Here is a 19,837-nt window from a genome sequence, read left to right on the forward strand (position 1 = left end):
TACAAAGAGATGCACAACTATTTATTTTAGTAAAGTTTTGGCGAGTATTTTGGTTTTGGGTTGAATTATCTACAATATGTAACTGAACCAATTTTATAACGAGATATATGGATAGAAAACAATAAATCCATAAGTGCACGTTGATGAAAATACTTTGAATATGAAGAGAAAGTCAGATTTCGTAAACATTTGAGTTATATTTACTTTTGTGCTCTATATCCTTGTACACACATTTCTATTTTTGTACTCATTGCCATTGTACATTTTGGCATCCTTCGAATGATGTTCTAAATGGAATAAAAATGCTTCGGTAGTCACTAGAGGACACCAAATGCTGATTAAAAAACAACAACATACTTTTGTTAGTTCACAGCTATTACATGCTAACTAGTTAGCATTTACCAATAACAAAGATGTAATAGTTTTTATCGAGTGTTTGGACACTCACTGTTGCTATTGGTGAAACCGGACATCCTCCAATCATCCCGATATAACGTGAACTTTATCACGTAATAATGTGATGTCCAACTTTTTCTTTTTCTTTTTTCTTTTTTTCCGCTGGTACGGCAGCAATACCATTCGATGCTTGGCGGTCGTCTTCTCCAGTTTTTTCCAAACGAAAGTCCTGTGCCTTTGTGTTGAAGGCAGGCAGCTGGCGGCTATTCGGCCTTGGGGCGGGGCCGCAGGTAGGCCCGGTAGAAGAAGCGGCAGAAGAGCAGCAGGTAGCTGAGGTACATCAGCGCCCCCCAGGCGAGGTGGCGGGGGCGCGCGGGGCAGTCGGGGCGCGGCGTCCATCGGTAAAGCAGGCCGCAGAGCGCCAGGCCCGCCGCCATCTGCGCTAGCTGAGCGCTGGTCAGGAGCATGGCCAGAGGGCGCGGCGCGCGCAGGCCGGCGGCGCGCCAAGCGTAGTAGGCGTACATGAAGGCGTGCACGCCGTAGTTCATGGTCATGAACCAGCCGCCGCCCGCCGCCATCTCCTTGTACGAGTACCACGAGTACAGCAGCACTGTCAGGTGGTGGTACCAGTGCAGGAACAGCAGGCGCTGCTTCCGCAGCACGATAAACGCCGTGTCGCCTGCGGGCCGCGCACAAACACGGACAGAGACTGCAGACGGGCCGAGGATTAACAGACAGACAAATGGGCCGGCAGACAGAACGGCACCGTGCGGCGCTTTTGTCGCTGGCTTTAGCAACCGTTCACGCGACTCGAGCCGCTCTTTTCCAAAAGGCACAAATTTAGCTCCCTGGAAATCGGCACCTTTCCTCCACCAAGTCCTTTTCAATCTCCAAATTCCTCACATTCCACAAATTGGAATTATTGGAGTTTCATTCTGCCGAATTGGTGGCCAATTCCGGGCGTCGGCCACATCGGTGGGGCCCTGGTGGCTAGTAAATTGACTGGCTTTTTTTTCTTTTTTTTCTTTTCCTTTAATGGGGAAGTCAACCCAAACATCTTTTTTTTCCAGAATATGTTCTATGCAGGCCCATTAGTTGAAAAAAGGCATTCTGATAAATATTGCGTTTGTCCACCCGTTTTTAGCCATCTCTGGGGGCGGCCGCTTCGTCACTACCTTTGACTGAAAATTGTCAAATTGAATGAAACCGTTAATATTGCACATTCAAACGTGAAATCATTGTGAAAGGCCATACATATAAGTAACTTTGACTTGACTCGGCCCGTTGAGCGATTTTCCGCACGGATGACGGCGACGCCCAGAATTGGCCACCAGCCCGCCGCTGAGCACACACATAGCCACGGGCGACCACGGGCCATTCACGTGCGCGCCCCGCCGTGCCGCTGCCAGGCTCCACAGCAGAGGTCACCGACCTTTTGGAAGCCGAGAGCTCCTTCTTGGCTGCCGGCTCATGCGAAGGCCTGCCACTTTTGATACGCGCTTGGAAGACAAGAAGAAATCCGCTCCAAATATCTTGCATCAAGTTACTGCGATATGAAGAAGGAATCGTGGTGAAGACACTGATCATGTTCATGATTTGGCACAGTCATGAGCAAACAGATGAATATCAATGCGCGTGGCTTTGGTTGTAGGAATCTCCGCCAACGTTGGCATTTTCAAATGATCACGTCCACAACGTTGCCGAGGAATCACAATGTCCCACCGCTAGTTTGCTGTTTTTAGAAGAGGCCCGTGGGCTACCCGTGCGGCCTCCGGGGGCAACGCCTCGGTGACCCCTGCTGTACGCTTCATGATCATATGGCAGATTGTCAAGGGTTCAAATCTTGGCCCGGAAGCGGGACTTACCCAGCTCAGGTGCCTTGCTCATGGCGAAGGCGAACGCCCAGAACTTACTGACGGGCCCGTTATAGAAGCCCTGGTCGCACACGGAACGGCGCAGGCCGCCGTTGGCAAGGATGTGAAGCATGTAGCGGCCCGTACGCGCCGCGCCCGCCGCGCTGCCCCAAAAAGTACCCATGTCACATGTTGCCAGGGAGACGGACACACGCGCGCTCTTAGTCTTCGTGGCGTCTCACCTGAAGAGGGCGAGGGCGAGCGACCACAAGAACAGAGGTCTCCGCAGGTTCATTTTAGGGCGGGACCTCATGTAGCGCTGACCTCCCAGCACCAGGGCGGCATACAACGCGCTGACCGCAAATGATGTGCCCCTGCGGGAAAACGTACACGCAGGCGCGCAAGGACGCGCGCAGCTGGCGCGCAGGCAGGCGACAAGTACGAGGTTAGCCATCATAATGACGTGTCAGCTCAACGCATCGGGTGAACGCATCGGGCGGACGGATCAGGTAAGCGCATTCCTCGACTGATGCCATCGTCATGACGCGTCGCGTCTCTTTGGACTGTTCCAGTACGCGCTGTCCTCGACACGCGTGAATGGCGCGGAATGACGGACATGCTCACACGCACGCACACATGTGCACGACCTGAGCGTGCGTGTGCGCGTGTGACACACAAAACAACAAGTTGAGCCGATGTTGGCAACTGAATGAAAACAAGATTCTTTAGCTTGTCGTTCATGCCAAAGCGCACGCGAGGGGACCTCTGTGCGTATGTGCGTGCGGGTGTGCGTGTGTGTTTCTACGTGTGTGCGGGCGCATGCCACGGAGAAGCGGAATTGTCCTCACCAGTAGTCGTTCATCCATCTTTGAGCTTCAGTCTGGTCAAAACGTTTTTCAAAGTCAAACTCGGTGATGGTCGGCGAGTGGTTGCCTTCTGCCATCTTGCCTTGCGCCACGTGTGCGTGTGCGTGTGTGTGCGTGTGCCTGCAGCCCAGTTACAGTAAGATTGGCGTGGGCGGGGCGTGGTGACTCGCCGTGGCCCATGTGGAACCTGCTCCACTGGTCGTGTGTGCGTGTGTGTGTGTGTGTGTGTGGGTGGAAAGTACAACGAATGAAATGCATTTTGGATGAGATGTGAAGAAGAAAGTGGCAGCTGTAGACATGAAAGTGGCCCCCACATTCAGTGACCATGCGCTGAAAATGCACATTTATGACCACAAAGTGCTCCTGTGTGGACTTCGAGGTGGTCCTTTGTAATGCTTCTGCACGAGCGCTTATTCGGGACCTTAAAACAATGTTTGCAGAAAAAAAGACCCAAAAATCCCTTCCAAAATGGAACCAAAGTCAAAGAAAATGGTTGCGTGGCTTACACAAAGAAGAAATCCTGACTGGGATGAGCTCGACATTTGTGCAAGTACTTGGGACCTGTCAGTCGTTCTTCAGTCAGCGGGCGCTTTGACGCAACAGTCCAGCTCCGATGACCATAATAAGAACATCAACAGCAGCAATAACTATGAAGCGTACCACGACCGCGTGCCCCTGACATGAACTTGAATGACCCCGACGATGAGGGCAAACGCCCAAGTTCCCCTTTGACTTCAGCTGTCCGCAATTCCTGACTCGCTTCTCGGATGCTGGATGCGGACTGGAAGCGATGTGGAATTGGTTTGGAACCGCTCTAGGAATGATCTGGAAACGGTGTGGATCTGGAAGAACCTTTTCAATGATGAGCACTTGATGACGCAATCGTGACGTGATCACAAATATGCCAAACGTGCTGACCCACATGCTGGAAACTGGGGCCCTCATTTGATCGAAGTGAAATCTGTGAATTGCCTCTCAAGTGGTTTGGCGCTGCTCTGTAGTGATTGGTTGAGACGATGGCCCCGCCTAGTGAAAGGACGCGGCAAACCGTGTGTAGCAAGTGAGTAATGTGACGTGACGGTTGGGGGCGTGGCCACGGGGCGTTTGAGTTGCAGGTGTGTTCATCTTTGTGGAACACCCAGGAATTAGCCTCTGCAGACGCCCCCCCCACCCCCGCCCACCCCTCCACCCCGCACGTCTGCCGCTAAGCCGCCTTGTGCCATCTGTCAGCGCTGCTCCGCACCGGCCGCGGGGACGGACGGCGAGCCATGCGATTGGCTGCCGGGCGGCCCAGAGGAAAGAGGCGGGGTCGGGCTGATTGATAAAGGAGGAAGAGGCGGAGCACGACACACACAACAAGTGAGAGAAAAGGAAGAGCCTCCGCGTTGCCATGGCAACGCAGAGGACATGACACCAGAGGACACACAGGTAAGCTAACAGCTACGCTCGTGGCAACATCACTACTACCTCAGCTGCCTGTGTGTGTGTGTGTGGGGGGGGGGGTGCGTGTGGGGGTGTGTGTGCGTGTGCGTGCGCGCGTGCGTGTGTCCCTGTGTGTGAGAGACAGAGTATGTGTAGGGGTGCGTCTGCGTGTGTTTGTGTACGTGTGCGAGAGAATTTGTGAGAGGGAATCCTATTAACTTTCTATTTGTGTTCCGGAAAAGTCTCACTAAGCGGTCTTCTTATCCGTGCGCGCGCGCGCGCGCGTGTATCAGTGAAGTGGGTTCAGAGTTCAAGAGTACGTTCACTTGCAGTCAGTAAGGCTACCGGGATATCAGCGGTGGGTTGAAATGAGTGACAAATCAAATGAACTTTGAGTGTGTGTGTGTGAGCTGAAGGCGACGTTGACTTGCAATCTGTAAGTGTGGCTGTCACTGGCAGGCGGGTCGGAACAACTTTGCATTAGCGATGGTTGCGTTGCAGCAGTTCTCTGAGCATTGATTGACAGGTGCTGCCAAGCGGGTGGGTGGGGCTTCAGTGGCTTTTTAAAGAAAGCCGCCATGCCGCGTTGCGTGACTTGAGTGACGAGCGTGTCAAATTGAGGTTTGGACAACGTCTTTCGACTTTTGCCCCTGAAGGCATCGTCAACTCTTAAGACAGGCGTGGCTCGTCTGCTGCAGGCCGGGCAGCTTTGATTTGCGAATGGACGCGGGGACCGGAAGCCACAAGGAGGACGGACGGATGTGACACTTTGCGATGTCGTCCTTTCCAGTCTAATGAGAACATTTCTCCTTCTTCTCCTTCTTCTGCAGCTTGACCAAATGACAAGAGAGCATTGCCGGCGCTGCCTCAGACTCGCTTCCAAGGCTTTAGCATTTCATCGCGCACCAGCAGGTCCAAAACGTCAGCCAAGGTCTTCGGGGCAAGGAGCCCGGGGCATTTGATCGGTTCCAATGTCCCAGTCGGGAAAAGTGCTGCACCTGTATGTTGAGGTGCGGTCTGCGGCTGAGGAGGAAGGAAGGGTTCCTGGGGATGACGGCAGGGGTCACCTGATGCTTCAGTGCCCGGATGTTCTCCCTCATTCTCAAAGGAGCTCCGTCGTGTCCAGCCCCAGCCGAAGTCCGGAGCATTCCCCGCGCGGCCGCCGCGGGACGCTGGGCGGGCGCCACGGCTCGCCTCCCTCCAGCTCGTCCTCCAGGCACTCGGCCAGTCCCCACCCGGACAGCGCCGACTCCGCCGCTTCCTTCCACCAGGGGGACATGTTGCCCAACGCTTTGGAGGACTTACTTCAGGTCCTCGCGTGCGCAACCACCAGCCAGGGACATCCCTGCTCGGCGGCTCTCCCGCCGTCGCCGCACGTGTCCCCCTATCAAAGGCGGAAGCTTAGCGACCCGTCCGGGCGCATGACTGCACCCTCCACGGCCACTTGCCGCCGCCGCGCCTGTGACGTCCAAGGCTCGGGCGGCCAGGAGCGGAAGACGTCCGTGGTGACCTTCGGGTATATTGAGAAAGCCAATGTTCTTATGCCGCGTGGCCGTCCCCCTTCTCTGTGCCCAAATGAGTCCGGTAGCGATGAGCACTTTCTGCCCACCCGCCTCAGGAAGCGAGCGAGTGACCCGATAGGATCCGGCGGTCAGGCCGGACGGGCCGAACCCTGCCCCGTTCACCGTCGCCCCTCGACCAATCTGGGCTCTCCTTTCCCGCACAGAGACGCGGTCGCCCGAGACGCCACCTACCGAGCCTTGGAGGAGTTTGGCTCTCCGGAATTGAGGCGGCGCTTTGCAGGTCGCGGCCACGACAACGACGGCCCGACTTTGCCGCGACGGCGCAGGTCGCCTAGCTGCCGCTCGTGGGCGGGGTCACCCGTCCCGCCCCACAACGCCTTCACTTTGCCATCCGACGCTCAGCTCAGAGAGCTCGATAGGGCCGTCTGCCAGAACTCCGCCGACGGATTGCGCAGGAGCCCCGCGTCCAATCGGCTGCGCGCCCACTCCGGGCCCTCGTCCCGCGCGGCAACGGGGCCGTCGGGGCGTCACTCTCGCAGCCCTCTCCCGATCCGGCAGTCGTCTTGGCTAGCGCCGGATTTTGAGGATAGTTCCAGACTTTGCAGCAGATTTCAAGCCTCTTTAGTAGCCGGACGGCCCGCGGACATCCAGCATGATGTCCCGAGCGACAGAGCCGGTCTTATGAGCGGCGCCGCTCTTGGCGCCGGAAGCTCCTCCCCGTTTTCCAATGCTGACATTTTCTCGGGACAACAAACTCCCTCTCCAACTCCTTCCCCAACCGAGTCTTTGAGGTCCCTCAGTCCAAGTATGGGAGAGTCATTGCTAAGGAAAGCCCAGCCCCATTCGGATATCCCATTCCATTGTGAGGACCTCTCCTCGAGGCGGCTGCAGGAGGACAGAGCGGAGCCGCAACGGAAGCCGGACGAATCCCAAGTTCAACCGCAGGCGGAAAGCGTCTCGCCTGTCGTGATCAGGAAAGGACTCGGCTCACCGCGTTCGCCTGCCTTAAGCCCACGCCAGGAGCTGCTCTCAAACGCCAGTCGGCACCTGCCCCACTCCACTGGAGACTACAGACCTTCGTGCTGGGGGCCCGGGCACCGCCGCGGCCGCTCACGCGGCCCCGAAAGCTCCGGTAGACCTCCCCCCTGGCAAATAGCCGAGGCTTCACCTTCCACACGGCGGGAGCTCAGGAGGAGCAGTCCAGCCCCAGACGGGCCGCAAGTCAGTGTGGAAACGTCCAGGCGCTTTGCTTCCAGACCCAAAGAAGAGAGTTTCACGAAGCGGGCAGAAGACAAGGCAGGACCGGATCCGGTCGGCCGTTTGTCCAGGACTCGACAAGAGAACGTTCCGGACGTCAACCAGGTCGCCGGGACGTCCTCCCGGAGCTCCGGCGGCTTGACGGGAAGCTCGGCAGAGGGAAACGCGCCTCCGGAAACGCGGAGCCAGTCCGGCCGCGATACGGGCGCCGGCATCCAGGTCGGGCTTTGCTCTCCTTTGACCTCGCTGCTAGCAAAGCTGATGTCGGCCGTGTTGAGCTAGCTTTTTCACGCTCTCATTGCAAGAAGAAAAGCAGAAATCCAACAGCGCTCATTTTAGGGTTGGCTAACGCTCATTTTTCATCGAGAGAGTTTAACAGCACATCTATGTCGACTCTTTTCAGTCAGGCGGAAGTGCAGCCGTGAGTCCATCTACGAGGTCGCAGAAAATCGCCCAGGCCAAGTGGAACTTCCTGTTCGGAGCACAGAGCCAGGAAGGCTGCAGCAGTCAAGGTGAAGAAGAAGTAGACGCGTGTTGTCGCTGGCACGGGCCGAGTGGTGGCGCCGCCGCCGCCGCCGCCGCCGGTTGAAGTCGCGGTTCGGAAGCTTCATAGCTTTTGGGCCAGTTAGCTATTGCTAGCTTCACACTTTCCCCCAACGCTGACAACTGCTCAGCAAAGCAAAATGTGTCACATGCAATTTTCATATCTAACTTCTGTCCAAGAAAACACGCCACAGGTGTCACATGCGCTGCTTTTCCGCTTGAATTCAGGCGCTCCCGGGCCCAGCGCCCGCCCACTGAGCCCTGGCCCCGCCAAGCCATCCAAAGCGAGGCGGGGTGGGAGGGCCGTCCGATGTCAAAGGTCACGTCACCCCCGCGAGCTCCGTCAGATGGAGGTGGAGCCGCTCAACCCGGCGGCGCTGCGGCGCGCCGCCAAGTACTCGGAGACCGATCTGGACCACGTACCGCTGCGCCGCTACCGAGAAACGGACCTGGACGAGGTGACGTCGCTGCGTCGACATCAAAAACAATATCTCATTGCTCAGGAGACAATCCACCGGTTTGGTGTTTTGTCTCGACCCGAAAGGGATTTCAAGGGCAAGTCGGCTCCAAAATGCCTTTACGCCGGAAGCGGCAAAATTGGCATCTCAGGGGCGGCCATTTTGCCACTTGCTGCCGACAGAGAATGGCATCACGGTCGGTGATGTGTTGGGTTGCTGCCTTGTGGTATGGGCACAGGTGATGCGGGCGGAGGCGGCCGAGGAGGACGCCGGCGACGCTTTGCCGCCGTTGCGCTCGAGTGAGGACGAGGACCGGCAACGGCACCGGGACCGGGACGGCATGGTGAGCCGGGACGGCGCGCGCGGGCAGGGAGACCGGCGGAGGCAGAAGGCCGCCCCCCGCCATGACACCGGCTTCAGTCTCCCGCTCAAGGGGTGAGAGGTCACATCAGGGCCCTGTTGGCAATGACTCAACAGAAAGGCATAAGTGCCGTACACGTGAAACGCGCTCAATCGATGCTCCCTTGATTCGTCCAATTGAGCCGGCGCATGTTCTCCGGTGGGCGTCGGTGCGGCAAATGAGATGAGTGCGCATCCGAGTTGTGGCGAACACGTTTCCGGACCGACCCGTTGGCGTAGGCGCTGGAAAGCGTACCGTGCCGACGCTCGCGACGACGCTCTCTCTTGGTCGGTGCTCAAAACATGAACGTGCAGATGCGCCACGCGGCGCCCGCGATGTATCCCACAATGCATCCCGAGCGAGGATGCCCTGCGCAATCATCAAATGCGACGCATACAGCGCAATGATTTGCGTGAGCTCGGCGGGCCATCGCGCCAGAGCCGTTCGCCACTGGCGCACGCCCACGGGAGGCGCGGGGGCCTGAAGCCAGCCAATGTTTGGAGAAATGGACGGAGTTCTTCCCGAAGGTCCGGCCGCCGTGGAGTGGGCTCCCCCGATTAGTTTGCATCTGACCGATGAGTCAACCCGGCGGTCGGCCGGTTAGCGCGTGCGCCTCACAGTTCAGAGGTCGCGGGTTCGATCCCGGCCACGGCCTCCCTGTGCGCAGTTTGCATGTCCTCCCCGTGCCCGCCTGCGTGGCTTTTCTCCGGGCGCTCCGGTTTCCTCCCGCATTCCAAAAACACGCATGCTAGGTTGATTGGACTCTCTAAATTGTGATTGTGAGCGCGGATGTTTGTTTGTCTCTGTGTGCCCCGCGATTGGCTGGCAGCCGATTGAGGGTGGCTCCGGCGCGCCCGCGAGCGACCCTTGTGAGGAGAAGCGCTATAGATAACGGATGGACGGATGACGAGTCAACCATATACGCAGTGGTCGTCCGTTTATCGTGGGCGGGGCTAACTTTGCTGCGAACCTGCTGCCATACGTGAACATTTGCCACGCAGTCGTTTCTTTTAGGATTGATCTCTATGTGAACGCTTTATGCACGCAGCACCGATGCACAATATGCAATGTTGTCGTCCACTTGGGGCGGCCACGCTGCAGTATCCGCGGCTTTGAGCACGCACGCTTCCAGAGCCGGCCCGGTGGGCGACGTGGGAGTCGCTCACGGAATGCGAACGGCAGTTAGGCTACAACGTAGCCGCGTTTACTTGGCCATCGCCGTGCAGCTGATCTTCTTTCCGTGCGGAAACATGATCGCAGCAAAATTCTGCCGTCGAAAATGAGAGCTGTCTGATTTCCAAAGGCGCAACTCGGGCAAAAGCCAAGCGCGACGTGGCGAGGGACGAGCGTAGTCTCCAAACGGCTTTGCGGTGATTCCATTGCAAAGGCATTTTCGGTGGTGGTGGTGATGAGGAGGAGGAGGAGGAGGAGGAGGAGGAGGGAGGAGGAGGAGGAGGAGGAGGAGGAGGAGGAGGAGGAGGATTTGGAGGAGCGCAGGCACAGCAGGCCGAGCGGCGGGACGCTGACGTGTTTCTTCCCGTTCAGGACGTCGGAGGCGAAAGGTCGTCGGCCGCCGCCGCCGTCCGCCGGCCAGCTGGATTCTTTCAGTCGTCATTTTGAAAGCATCCTGGAGGGCCGGCGGGCCCAAGGGACCTCGTGCAGCAGCCTGGACAGCGTGGAGCCGCTCGCCTCGGACTCCGCGTCCGTCTTGCCCTTTGACCTGCCCGCGCTCACCCCGGAAATCCAGGTGGGGCCACGCCCTCCTCCCTCTTCCGGCTCCGGTTTGCCACTTGCCGCTTAACTGTTGTTGTCGCTCGCTGCTCGTTCTCCACGCGCTTATTTCTTTCTTCTGTCCGTAGTCGCTCTGCCTTTTCATTGCGCTCGCTGCGTTTTCTTTGTCGATTCGCGATGACCGATGTTCGGGCCCGCGGGGCGCTCGCGACCGCCGTTTCGTTCCGCCGGCTCAATTTGTTTGACCGCGGCTGCCGCTGCGTTTGTGCGCGCAGAGTCGGATCCGCGAGAGCGCCAAGAACCTCGTCCGGCTGAGCTCGGCACCTTTGTCCCGCTCGGAAGTCTCCTTGCGCGGGGACCGCGAGGACGGCCGCTCGGCGCCGGTCCCGACCGGATCCGAGAAAGAGCCGGGGCGGCGCTCCATCCTCAAAGACGGCTTGCGCAAAGCCGGATCGGCACCGGCGCTCCGCGGCGCCGCCAGGTGAGTCGCCGACACGATTGGCCGCGCGAGTCGGACCGGCGATTCCTCGCGTCAACATGCGGGAAGCGCTCGGCTCGGCCCGGCTCGGCTGACATCGTGGCTAACTCGACTGACAATCATTTGAATAATCCATTCGCCTCTTTTTTCAACGAAATCAATGAATGGGATTTAAAAAAAGCATTCTTGAAGCGCCAGCAAACTTTATTTCAGATTGTCGATGATGTCGATTGTGATTGACAAAATCAGCACAAATCTTCATCATTGTTTTCCAAAGTAAAGGCAGATGTTTGCAAATGACTTATTTGGCCAAAGATACTCGGTCTGCTTTCGTGGACACAAATCGGAGAACAAGCATTTTTGAGAGGCTGAAATCCCGACCGGTTGGACACGTTGAAGTGAAACAAGCTCTCCAAACCATGAATCCGTTCAGGAAATAGTTGAAAACTTCCAAAAGGAATTCCAAGAATGAGGCGCTTCTGTGACCTGCTGCAGTAACACAGCTACACCAGCTGGTGGCAGCAGAAATGAAAGCGCGCGTCTTCCCCTGCCAGCAAAGCAGGACCGACCGACCGACCGACCGACCGACCGAACGACCGACCCCACTTTTTTGTCCTGCTTGGCCGGGTGCGCAGATCGCGCTCCACCTTGAAGGAAAAGCGGCATCGCTGCCCTGCAGGCAGATGAATTGGAGGAGGAAATTCCAGATGGAAAACTCCCCCACCTTGGTCCTCTCGTGACCCGCGCGGCGGGAAGACCGGCGCTTCGCACTCCGCGTCGGCGGCCGTGACGTCAGCTTCCTGCCGTGCGGACCGCTTCCTGCGAGCCGCAAGCGCACAAAGAAGCAACGCAGGCAACGCCGGGAGGACAGACTAGCGGGGGAGCAGAGTCTACCCCGCCCGCCGACGCCAGAAGAAGGAGCGTCGCACGAGAACGGGACCAGAACCACAAAAGAAAAAGGCAAAGAAGAAGGAAGCCGAGGTCACCGACAGAAGAAGAAGCTGTTGCCGTGGCCGCGGTTGCCACGGATATGGGCCGCACCAAAGGCCGGGCGTGTCGGCGGCCACGCTGACATGGGGCGCTGCCTGCTGTGCTGGAGGGGCGGGGCTCTGGAGGACGCCCCGCCCGCTGTGTACAGGTCAGACCATGAGGCGCTCGCCGCCGCCTTCCTCTCGCCGTCTGTCGGCCGCTCTACTTGCTCTACTGCTTGGTTTCCCGCTTCTTCTGACGCCACTCGTTCTAATGAGAGATGCACTCCCGCCAGCGAACCACATGCTGTGCGTGCGTGCCTGCGTGCGTGCGTGCGTGCCTGCGTGCGTGAGAGAGACACCAGCAGAGCTGTAGGAAGGCAGTCATGTGACAGCGGCCAGTGGGCGGAGCCGCGTTGCATCTTTGAAGCAGCCTGTTGTGCAGTGTTGCGCTTGTGACGCGGCTGACCGGCGTCGTTGCCACATCCCGCCAAGATGGCGGCCGGCGCGTCCTGCTGGATAAAAAGTATTTCCTGTGTGTGCGTGTGCTGTGCTGACAAAAAGCAACAGGAGGACTTGCTGAAGTCAACTTCCTGTTTAACGTCCTCCTCCTCTGTGGGCGCAAGGAAACATTGGAGGAAGTGGAGGCGTAGCCGTGACACGTCCCGTGGGCGTCGCCGGACCTCGGCCGGTGGGCCGGCCTTCCCTGACTCGCGTTGGCCGCAGGGAAGACAGACAAAGCCGCGGCGCGCCCTTCGTCGCCTTCATCATCACATTCTCGTGTCATTTGACAACGGGTTACATTTACGCTCTGTCGCCATGGCAACCGGATTGCCCCCACACACATACACACCAAAGAAAGTTTGAAGAACAAGTCAATGTCAAGTGTTGTTTGTCGCTTGTAGGTCGAAGCTGCCGCAGGCGCAGGCGCAGCGGCTGGCGCGCGGCCGCGACGGCGATGACGACGACGACGACGCCGACGACGACAGCGACGACGCCGGCCCGGCCGAGCCTCTGGCCGCCCGACGCCTGGCCGAGCGCCTCTATCGGCTGCAAGGCTTCCGCAAGTCGGACGTGTCGCCGCACCTCAGCAAGAAGTCGGTCTGCGTGCGTGCGTGCGCAAGCACGTGCACCGCTGTATTATGTAACGTGCGTGCGTGTGTTTTGCCAGTAACGACTTCAGTCAGATGGTGGCGGAGGAATATCTCAGCAACTTTGACTTCAAGGGCCTCAGCATCGACCAAGCACTCAGGTTGGCAGCGCGCGGCGTCCACTGCGCACAGCTGTCAGGTGGCAACCAGATGCCCCCCACCCCCACACACACACACACACACATACTCACCGAAGAAAGTTTGAAGAACAACAAGTCATTGTCAATTGCCGCTTCATTCCATGTGGCCCGCAAAGGCAAAGCGGCGCGGCCGCTTGACGTTTGAGGCAAATGCTCTGCCGGATAGCCGATGAGCTTTCAAATGTTGCACAAACCATGCAGTGGCTTCTGATTTCAAAGGGATGGCACGCACGCACGCACGCAGGTCAGCGTCTCGTCACACCGCCGGGAGGGACACCCAACGGGACGATGTGGAGCGCCACGAAAAATGAGCTTGACGGGCAGTGCTGCCTTGACATTGGAGTGACTGGGCTTCTGCGGGAAACCAGCTCTCTCTCTTTTTTTGGGGGATGCTTTGACTTGCAAGCGCAGACTTTGAGATACAAACTACGGTGGCAGGGAAGTCAATTGCAGTCACCAGGCAACATCCAATGACCGGACACTTGTTCAAGCTGTCTTTTGCCACTGCTAAAGCTAAAGACAAAACATGTTTCTTTCCAGGGGAAGTCAACCCGCTTAGCTTATTTTTTCCCCACAATTATGCTCTACCACGAGTTGAAACACGGCGTTCTGATGAATCGTGCCTTCGTGGAATCGGAGTCGATCCAGGCTACAGGAAACAGCTGAGCTGATGTCATTTTCAGTCGACAGAAGTGACAAAATGGCCGCCCCCTGCGATGGCTCAAAACGGCGTAACTCCAATTCCACAAAGGCAATGTTCATCAGAACGCTTCGATTCAACCAGTGGGCCCGCATGGAAGGTATTGTTGAAAAAAAATAGGCTTGGGCTGACTTCCCCTGTAAAACAATGACACGGCTTAGCCATTCACATTGACTAGCTTAATGCGAGTGCCGGAGTCTTTGTTGCGGCGCTTCCGTCCTTTCAGCAATGCCGTGAACACAACGCGCGTCGGCCGACAATAAGCAGCGGTCGGTCTTTATCCTTTAGTGCGGCACTAATGAGGCGAGAGGTGCGGGGACGGACGTCTCCAGGGGCAGCCTGTCTTCGGTCTTCCGCCAAGGCGGACGCACTGCAAGGAGCAGCATTGAATTGATGCAGCCCGCCTGCCACAAACGCCTTTCATTCTATTTCATGATGCTATCACGTTGCTTTTACTAAGTACAATAGTTTGGAGTGCGACCTTTCCTCATTCAATTACACGTTTCAACAATGGTGCTGTTTTTGGGGGGCTGGAGAGGCTGCACTGGATTCACCTCACTTCCATTCTTCGTAGTGGGAAGAGACGATTTGAGATGCTAGCCGTTGAAGTTACGAGCGTGCTGACAAAAGTTGCTCAACTCCAATGTCAGGGCACCGCTGCGCATCGTCATCGTCATCACACACGCGACGTCATCCACGTCCACCCGCACGGAGCCCGCCGTCGATCGTTGAGTCGCGCCGCTCCATCTGATGACGTCAAGCTCTTCCTTCCAGAACCTTCCTGGGCAAGTTCACGCTGTCGGGAGAAACTCAGGAGCGAGAGCGCGTCCTCGCTCACTTTTCCAGGAGATTCGTCGCCTGTAACCCCCGCAGCCACGCCGCCCCAGGTGCGCGCGTTCACGCACGCGAGCGAGCCAGCGAGCCAGCGAGCGAGCCAGCGAGCCAGCCTCATGTTGTTGTCGTTGTCGTTGTCGTTGTCGTTGTCGTTGTCGTCTCCTCCCAGACGGCGTCCACACGCTGACTTGTGCGCTGATGCTGTTGAATGTTGATCTCCATGGAAACGTGAGTGTGACTTGTGGAGACATGTTGCCAACACGTGTCCTCGCCGACGGCTGTGTGTGTGTGTGTGCGCGCGCGCGCAGAATGTCGGCAAGAGGATGTCCTGCAGTCAGTTCATCTCCAACCTGGAAGGGCTGAACAACGGAAAAGACTTTCCCAAAGATATGCTGAAGGTAAAAACACTCTCGCTCTGTAGTCCAATCACAGCAGCGCAATGGCAATCTCACACACACACACACACACACACACACACACGTCCCGGGATGTGTGTGTGGGTGGGTGTGTGTGTCAGTGATCAGTGCATGAGCACAAGTGGATTTACAACGAACAGCAAGCGTTAGTCTTCAGCAGCGTGTCCCTAATATTGTGACCCACGTTAAAGAGACAAAACATTAGGAACACCTGTCACGACCATGCGACCCCCCGCCCCCGCCCCTCCCCTCCCCTCCCCTCCCCTCCCCTCCTGCAATACTTTGCACTTCCAATGACTTAGCCAACACGTCCTGCGTGATCGACAGCCGAGGGGGCGGGCCGTGCGTTGTGATTGGCCGCAGCTGTTGAGGGAAAATGCGCAGTGAGAAGGAGGAAAGCAGCGAGAAGGAGAGAGAGAGAGAGCGAGCGAGCGAGCGAGAGAGCGTCACTCGAGTCACAGCGCCAGAGGAGGAGGAGGAGGACGGAGAGCTTTTTCCTGCAGGAGCGAGGCGTGACGAAGGAGGAAAGAACTTTGTCCTCTTTTTGAATGAGTCCACATCCAGACAAACATCGGCCATTTTCGGCAGCGATTGAATGGTTTGCAGCAGCGGCGTGGCAGGCGCCACAAGTGACCACGCCCACCTCACCATCTGCTTGCCGTCTTCAAGAAGGAGCCCCGGCGTGCATGGCGCCATCACCTGCGGCCGCCGCCGCCGCCGCCGCCGCCTCCGCCGCCATCCGACGACCACCAGAGGGCGACGTTGTCATCTGAGCGCCACAAGGGCACTGCTTCATTTGACCAGCAGAGGGCCACATTGTCATCAGATCGCCTCCGGGCGACGTCGTCCGACTGCTGGAGAGCAATCGGCACATCTGGCATCTTGCCACCATTTCCTGTGGGAAGCTTCCAGACTGGAGACGTCTCGGTAGAACTTTCTAGAAGTCGGCGTCACCTTTGGAGGTCACTGAGTCGTGAAAGTTTTTCCCTTTTTCTGCTTCTTTTTTTTTTTTTTTTTTTTTTTTTTTTGGCGACTGAAGCGACATGATCGGCGTCAACAGCATCCAGTCGGCGAGCCGTCTGCGTTCGCGCTCGTTGGGTTCGGTGCGGAGCGCCCGCGATTCCCGGGACCCGCAATCGTTCCGACGCTCCAGGACGCCGCGGTCCCGCTCGCTCAAGCCGCTGGCCTTCCCCGATCTGCTGGGACAGACGCAGGACGAGGCGCCCAGGAACGCCAATCACAAGAAGAAGAAGAAGAAGCGCAAGAATGAGCCAAAGAAGGAGAAGGTAGAACGGGAAGAGCCTCGCCATCCGATGGCCCGGTCGCCAGTCGGCGCCCTGACACCGCTCGGGGCACATGTCCACAAACGCCGTCCCATGGAGAGTCTTGGATGACGCCAATGTGGTTTGGAATGTGGGCGTCAAACGCCACTTGAACAAGAGGACAAGAGTCCAGCTGGCCAGCTAGCCAGCCGGCCAGCTAGCTGGCTAGCTGGCTGCACACAGGAAGTCCCACATTCGAACCCCAAAATTCTGAACTGTGAGGCAGATGTGCTTGCCACATCGTGAGTCCGGGACGATTGCGGCGGCACTCTGAGATGCTTCATTTTTCTGTTTGTGTGCTTCGGGGTTCTTACACCAGGATGGAATTGGACTTAATTGCTCCATGTCTACAATCATTTGGCCGCGTAATCAAATAATAATCTACAAACAAGCGGAACCATTCACGTGGACTATTATCAATTGTTTCACGTCTTGACCGAGAAGTCTGGAAAAAGAGTCGAATTTTGGAATGGCAAAGGTGTAGGAACCCTGGGGCTGTGTTTGCTGTTTGGTGGCTAACCATAAGATAACTTGTTTGGTGGCTAACGCTAAGTTATCTTGTGGGCTGTCTGGTGGCTAATGCAAAGCTAGCTTGTGTGCTGTTTGGAGGCTAACGCCGCTGAGCTAACTCGCGCATTATACGTTTTGTTTGCAGTCGTTGTACGCGTCCATCAAAAACGACAAACTCCAGTGGACCATGTGAGTTTCTTAACGCGAGCGCCGGTTGCCGTGGTAACGATGACCCCGCAGTCAAGGGACGCCCGCCTACGCACGCACGCACGCACGCACGCGAAGGAATCGGTTTCCTCCATGTTGTTGTTGCTGCTGTTGTTTTATTTTGCCCGCCTCTCCAGCGACGAAGAGGAGCCGCGGACGTCCGCGTGGGACTTGGCCGAGGGCCGAACAGACTCGGCTTCCCACACCCTGAAGCGAGCGGGCCTGGGCCGCAACCACCTGGCGGGGGCGGCGCAGCGGGCCGACGGCGAGCTGTACAAGAGCGGCTTCCTGGTGCGCAAAGTCCACGCCGACGCCGACGGCAAGAAAAGTACGGTCACGTGTCTTCCTTTGGCTCACGTGAGTGCAACTCGCAAATCTCTCCACGCGTGAGACGGCCGCGTCCACCGTGGCGGGATTGGCGAGTCGAAGCGCGGGCTTATGGCACTTGTGGCCAATCACTCGGGGGGGGGGGGGGGGGGGGGCGTATTGGGCTGGCTCCAAAGCCGCAACCTGCTCCTGTGGCTCTCAAGTTTGCTTTTTCAGATGGGACCTCCTTAGCAACGTTTTTGTCTTTGCTCGCTGCAAATAGGCGCGATTTTTTGGCGCTACAAAATAAAAGCAGTCGATCCATAAAACGAAAACGATCGGGAGCAGTCGGCGCGCTTTGCGCTGCATACAAGTTATTGCAAGCTGAAGTTTGCCTTTCACTTCATGGCTGCAGGGACGATTTTGAGCGGTGGATTTAAAAGCAAGAGTTTCAAATGTTTTTGTTACACGCAGAAATAAAATGTCGTGTTCATGCATTTCATCATTCCAGCACGTGACGCTTTTTGATACCCGCAGGTAGAAAAAAAACAAAAAACAATTTGCCCATTGTGCACTGTTGTCCTCACTTGAGCAGTCAAAAGGGTTTCGCATGTGTGTGCGTGTGTGTGCGCGTGCGTGTGGGTGGCAGACGGCTGAGATGTGTCTCGGAGTATTGAAGGTCGGCGAGCCCTGACCTATACAAGGACGAGCGCTATGCGAGCCGGACGGAAGCCTCAAGAAAGGCGTGGCGCCGACACGTCTAACTTGTGCCGATGCTTTTTTTGTGCGGCAGCGGCACGGGGCAAGCGAGGCTGGAAGTCCTTCTACGCCACCTTGAAGGGTCGCGTCCTCTACCTGCAGAAGGTAAAAAGAAATACAGCAGAGCAACTCATCTCAATATCAGACAAAGCAAAAGAAGTGCTTTTTACAAAACAAAATCGGGTTTTTGCGTGTCAGCGGTTTGACGGCATCGAGTTTGTTGGGCCGTTCTCGTTTGCTCTCGTTGAATGGCGAAAGCCGAGCAAAGAACAACGGGCGGCCAGGTGCCGAGGCCAAGGACGAGCGAGAGTGGCGAGAGGCGCGAGAGGCGCGAGAGTCGTCAGAGTCGTCAGAGTCGCCCGAGTCACTTCCCGTCAAGGCAGTTGCGGCCCCCTTTCGGCGGCCGGCCGCGCCTTCCGAACGGGCCTGTTGCAGAAGGTGGCCAATGTGTCGTTTGAAAAAAGCTAGCACGGACGACACAACGTTGACAGTTGAGAGGCCGACGCCCCAAGATGCGGACAATTTCCCAAGGATTGGTCCATTAGCGGCAGACTTTGCAGTTTGGCCATTGATTGGCTGCCCACGAAGCAATCAATGGCTACATGTTGATCAATTGATTGTTGTAGATGGCTTACTAAAATAGTTGCGATTGATTTCCGAAGCGATTGGTTGTGGAAGAACTGAAGAAACTGATTACTAACACGGTTGGCAATAAATTTGATAATTGATTAGTTGTTGAATCATTGATTGTTGTCGATTAATTGCCGCACCTCTGAATCATTCATCGGTGACCAGAATCAATGCATTCGCGAATCGATTAGTTGTCGGTTAGCACCTCCGGCGCAAAGTGCCCCGGCTCCGGATCCTCCGACGTTGGCAAGGAATGCGCGCTCAAGTTCACGTGAAGGCTGAAAATGGTCGGCGCGCGGGGAAGGTGCCGGCCACCAGTCAGGGTGTCGGCGGCGAGCCGGCGTTGGCGAGCCGGCGGGCGGCGAGCCGGCGGCGGCGAGCCGGCGTCGCTCGCCTCAGATGACTGCGAGAGTTGCGGGCGAAACGCTCGCGCTGACGCTTGCGCCTCTGCGATCGGCAGGACGAGTACGGCGCCGAGCGCCAGCTGACGGAGGGCGACGTGAAGAACGGCGTGTCGCTGCACCACGCCCTGGCCATGAGAGCCGCCGACTACGCCAAGCGGCCCAACGTCTTCTACCTGCGCACCGCCGACTGGAGGGTCTTCCTCATGCAGGCGCCGTAAGCAAAAGACACACACGCCATTCTCACCTACCTTCCGATGCCTTGGCGTCCTAGCGTCCTAGCGTCCTAGCGTCCTAGCCCGGCCTACGCCATCAACAAACACAAGTAGACAAGTAGCCGGTCGGTGGCAAGTCTCGGCTCGATAGCGTGGGAAAGTGCTTGAAAAGCCGCCGGTGTAGCGAAAACACAAGACTTACACTTGACTCCTACACTTGCAACATCTTGCCCGGAGGAAGTGGAAACGCTCGCCCTTTCCAAAGAGCGACTGCACGTGTGTCATCCGGCTTCAAAGCGCCACGCGCGTGGCGTCCTTCCTGAGCGGGACCCGCCGAACGTTTCGCTTGGG

The 19,837-nt window shown here is 57.2% G+C and overlaps 2 protein-coding genes across 8 annotated transcripts in view; one reads left to right on the forward strand and one right to left on the reverse strand.

The window, feature by feature from the left end:
• On the reverse strand, positions 1–3,263 carry LOC147140306 (very long chain fatty acid elongase 6-like). Of its 2 annotated transcripts, none has more exons than XM_086045381.1 (4): positions 3,098–3,263; positions 2,492–2,623; positions 2,262–2,413; positions 1–1,075 (listed from the first exon to the last, which is right to left on the reverse strand). In XM_086045381.1, the coding sequence occupies exons 1-4, from the start codon at positions 3,190–3,192 to the stop codon at positions 660–662; spliced, it is 795 nt and encodes a 264-aa protein (XP_085901507.1). In that variant the 5' UTR covers positions 3,193–3,263; the 3' UTR covers positions 1–659. The 2 variants fall into 2 exon arrangements, with proteins under 2 accessions (XP_085901507.1, XP_085901506.1); XM_086045380.1 differs by having other exon boundaries at positions 1–1,105.
• Positions 2,627–19,837, forward strand: part of psda (pleckstrin and Sec7 domain containing a) — a 19,632-nt gene continuing 2,421 nt past the window's right edge. The window contains exons 1-16 of one of the 6 annotated variants that reach the window (XM_086045349.1): positions 2,627–2,758; positions 5,368–7,536; positions 7,721–7,829; positions 8,089–8,318; positions 8,557–8,753; positions 10,264–10,465; positions 10,725–10,930; positions 12,801–12,992; positions 13,067–13,147; positions 14,661–14,773; positions 14,890–14,948; positions 15,029–15,118; positions 17,114–17,157; positions 17,313–17,503; positions 18,275–18,345; positions 19,331–19,488. In XM_086045349.1, the coding sequence (XP_085901475.1) occupies positions 5,509–7,536; positions 7,721–7,829; positions 8,089–8,318; positions 8,557–8,753; positions 10,264–10,465; positions 10,725–10,930; positions 12,801–12,992; positions 13,067–13,147; positions 14,661–14,773; positions 14,890–14,948; positions 15,029–15,118; positions 17,114–17,157; positions 17,313–17,503; positions 18,275–18,345; positions 19,331–19,488 (3,971 nt within the window). In that variant the 5' untranslated portion in view covers positions 2,627–2,758; positions 5,368–5,508. Of the gene's footprint in view, positions 2,759–4,336; positions 4,544–4,676; positions 4,896–5,367; positions 7,537–7,720; positions 7,830–8,088; positions 8,319–8,556; positions 8,754–10,263; positions 10,466–10,724; positions 10,931–12,800; positions 12,993–13,066; positions 13,148–14,660; positions 14,774–14,889; positions 14,949–15,028; positions 15,119–17,113; positions 17,158–17,312; positions 17,533–18,274; positions 18,346–19,330; positions 19,489–19,837 lie in introns of those variants that run through there. The other 5 variants (XM_086045351.1, XM_086045350.1, XM_086045347.1 and 2 more) reach the window with 5 other exon arrangements.

Source organism: Filicampus tigris, chromosome 11, assembly GCF_054856515.1.
Source record: "Filicampus tigris isolate MCC_2025a chromosome 11, RoL_Ftig_1.0, whole genome shotgun sequence".
In the NCBI taxonomy this organism is placed as follows: domain Eukaryota; kingdom Metazoa; phylum Chordata; class Actinopteri; order Syngnathiformes; family Syngnathidae; genus Filicampus; species Filicampus tigris.

What these genes read in the sequence shown, in the direction of transcription:
- LOC147140306 (XM_086045380.1), bottom strand. Translation starts at nt 3,192, where the DNA reads ATGGCAGAAGGCAACCACTCGCCGACCATCACCGAGTTTGACTTTGAA. An exon ending in CTCGCCCTCGCCCTCTTCAG is followed by an intron (nt 2,414 to 2,491) that starts GTGAGACGCCAC and finishes TTTTTGGGGCAG; the next exon opens with CGCGGCGGGCGCGGCGCGTA. An exon ending in GAGCAAGGCACCTGAGCTGG is followed by an intron (nt 1,106 to 2,261) that starts GTAAGTCCCGCT and finishes GCCCGTCTGCAG; the next exon opens with TCTCTGTCCGTGTTTGTGCG.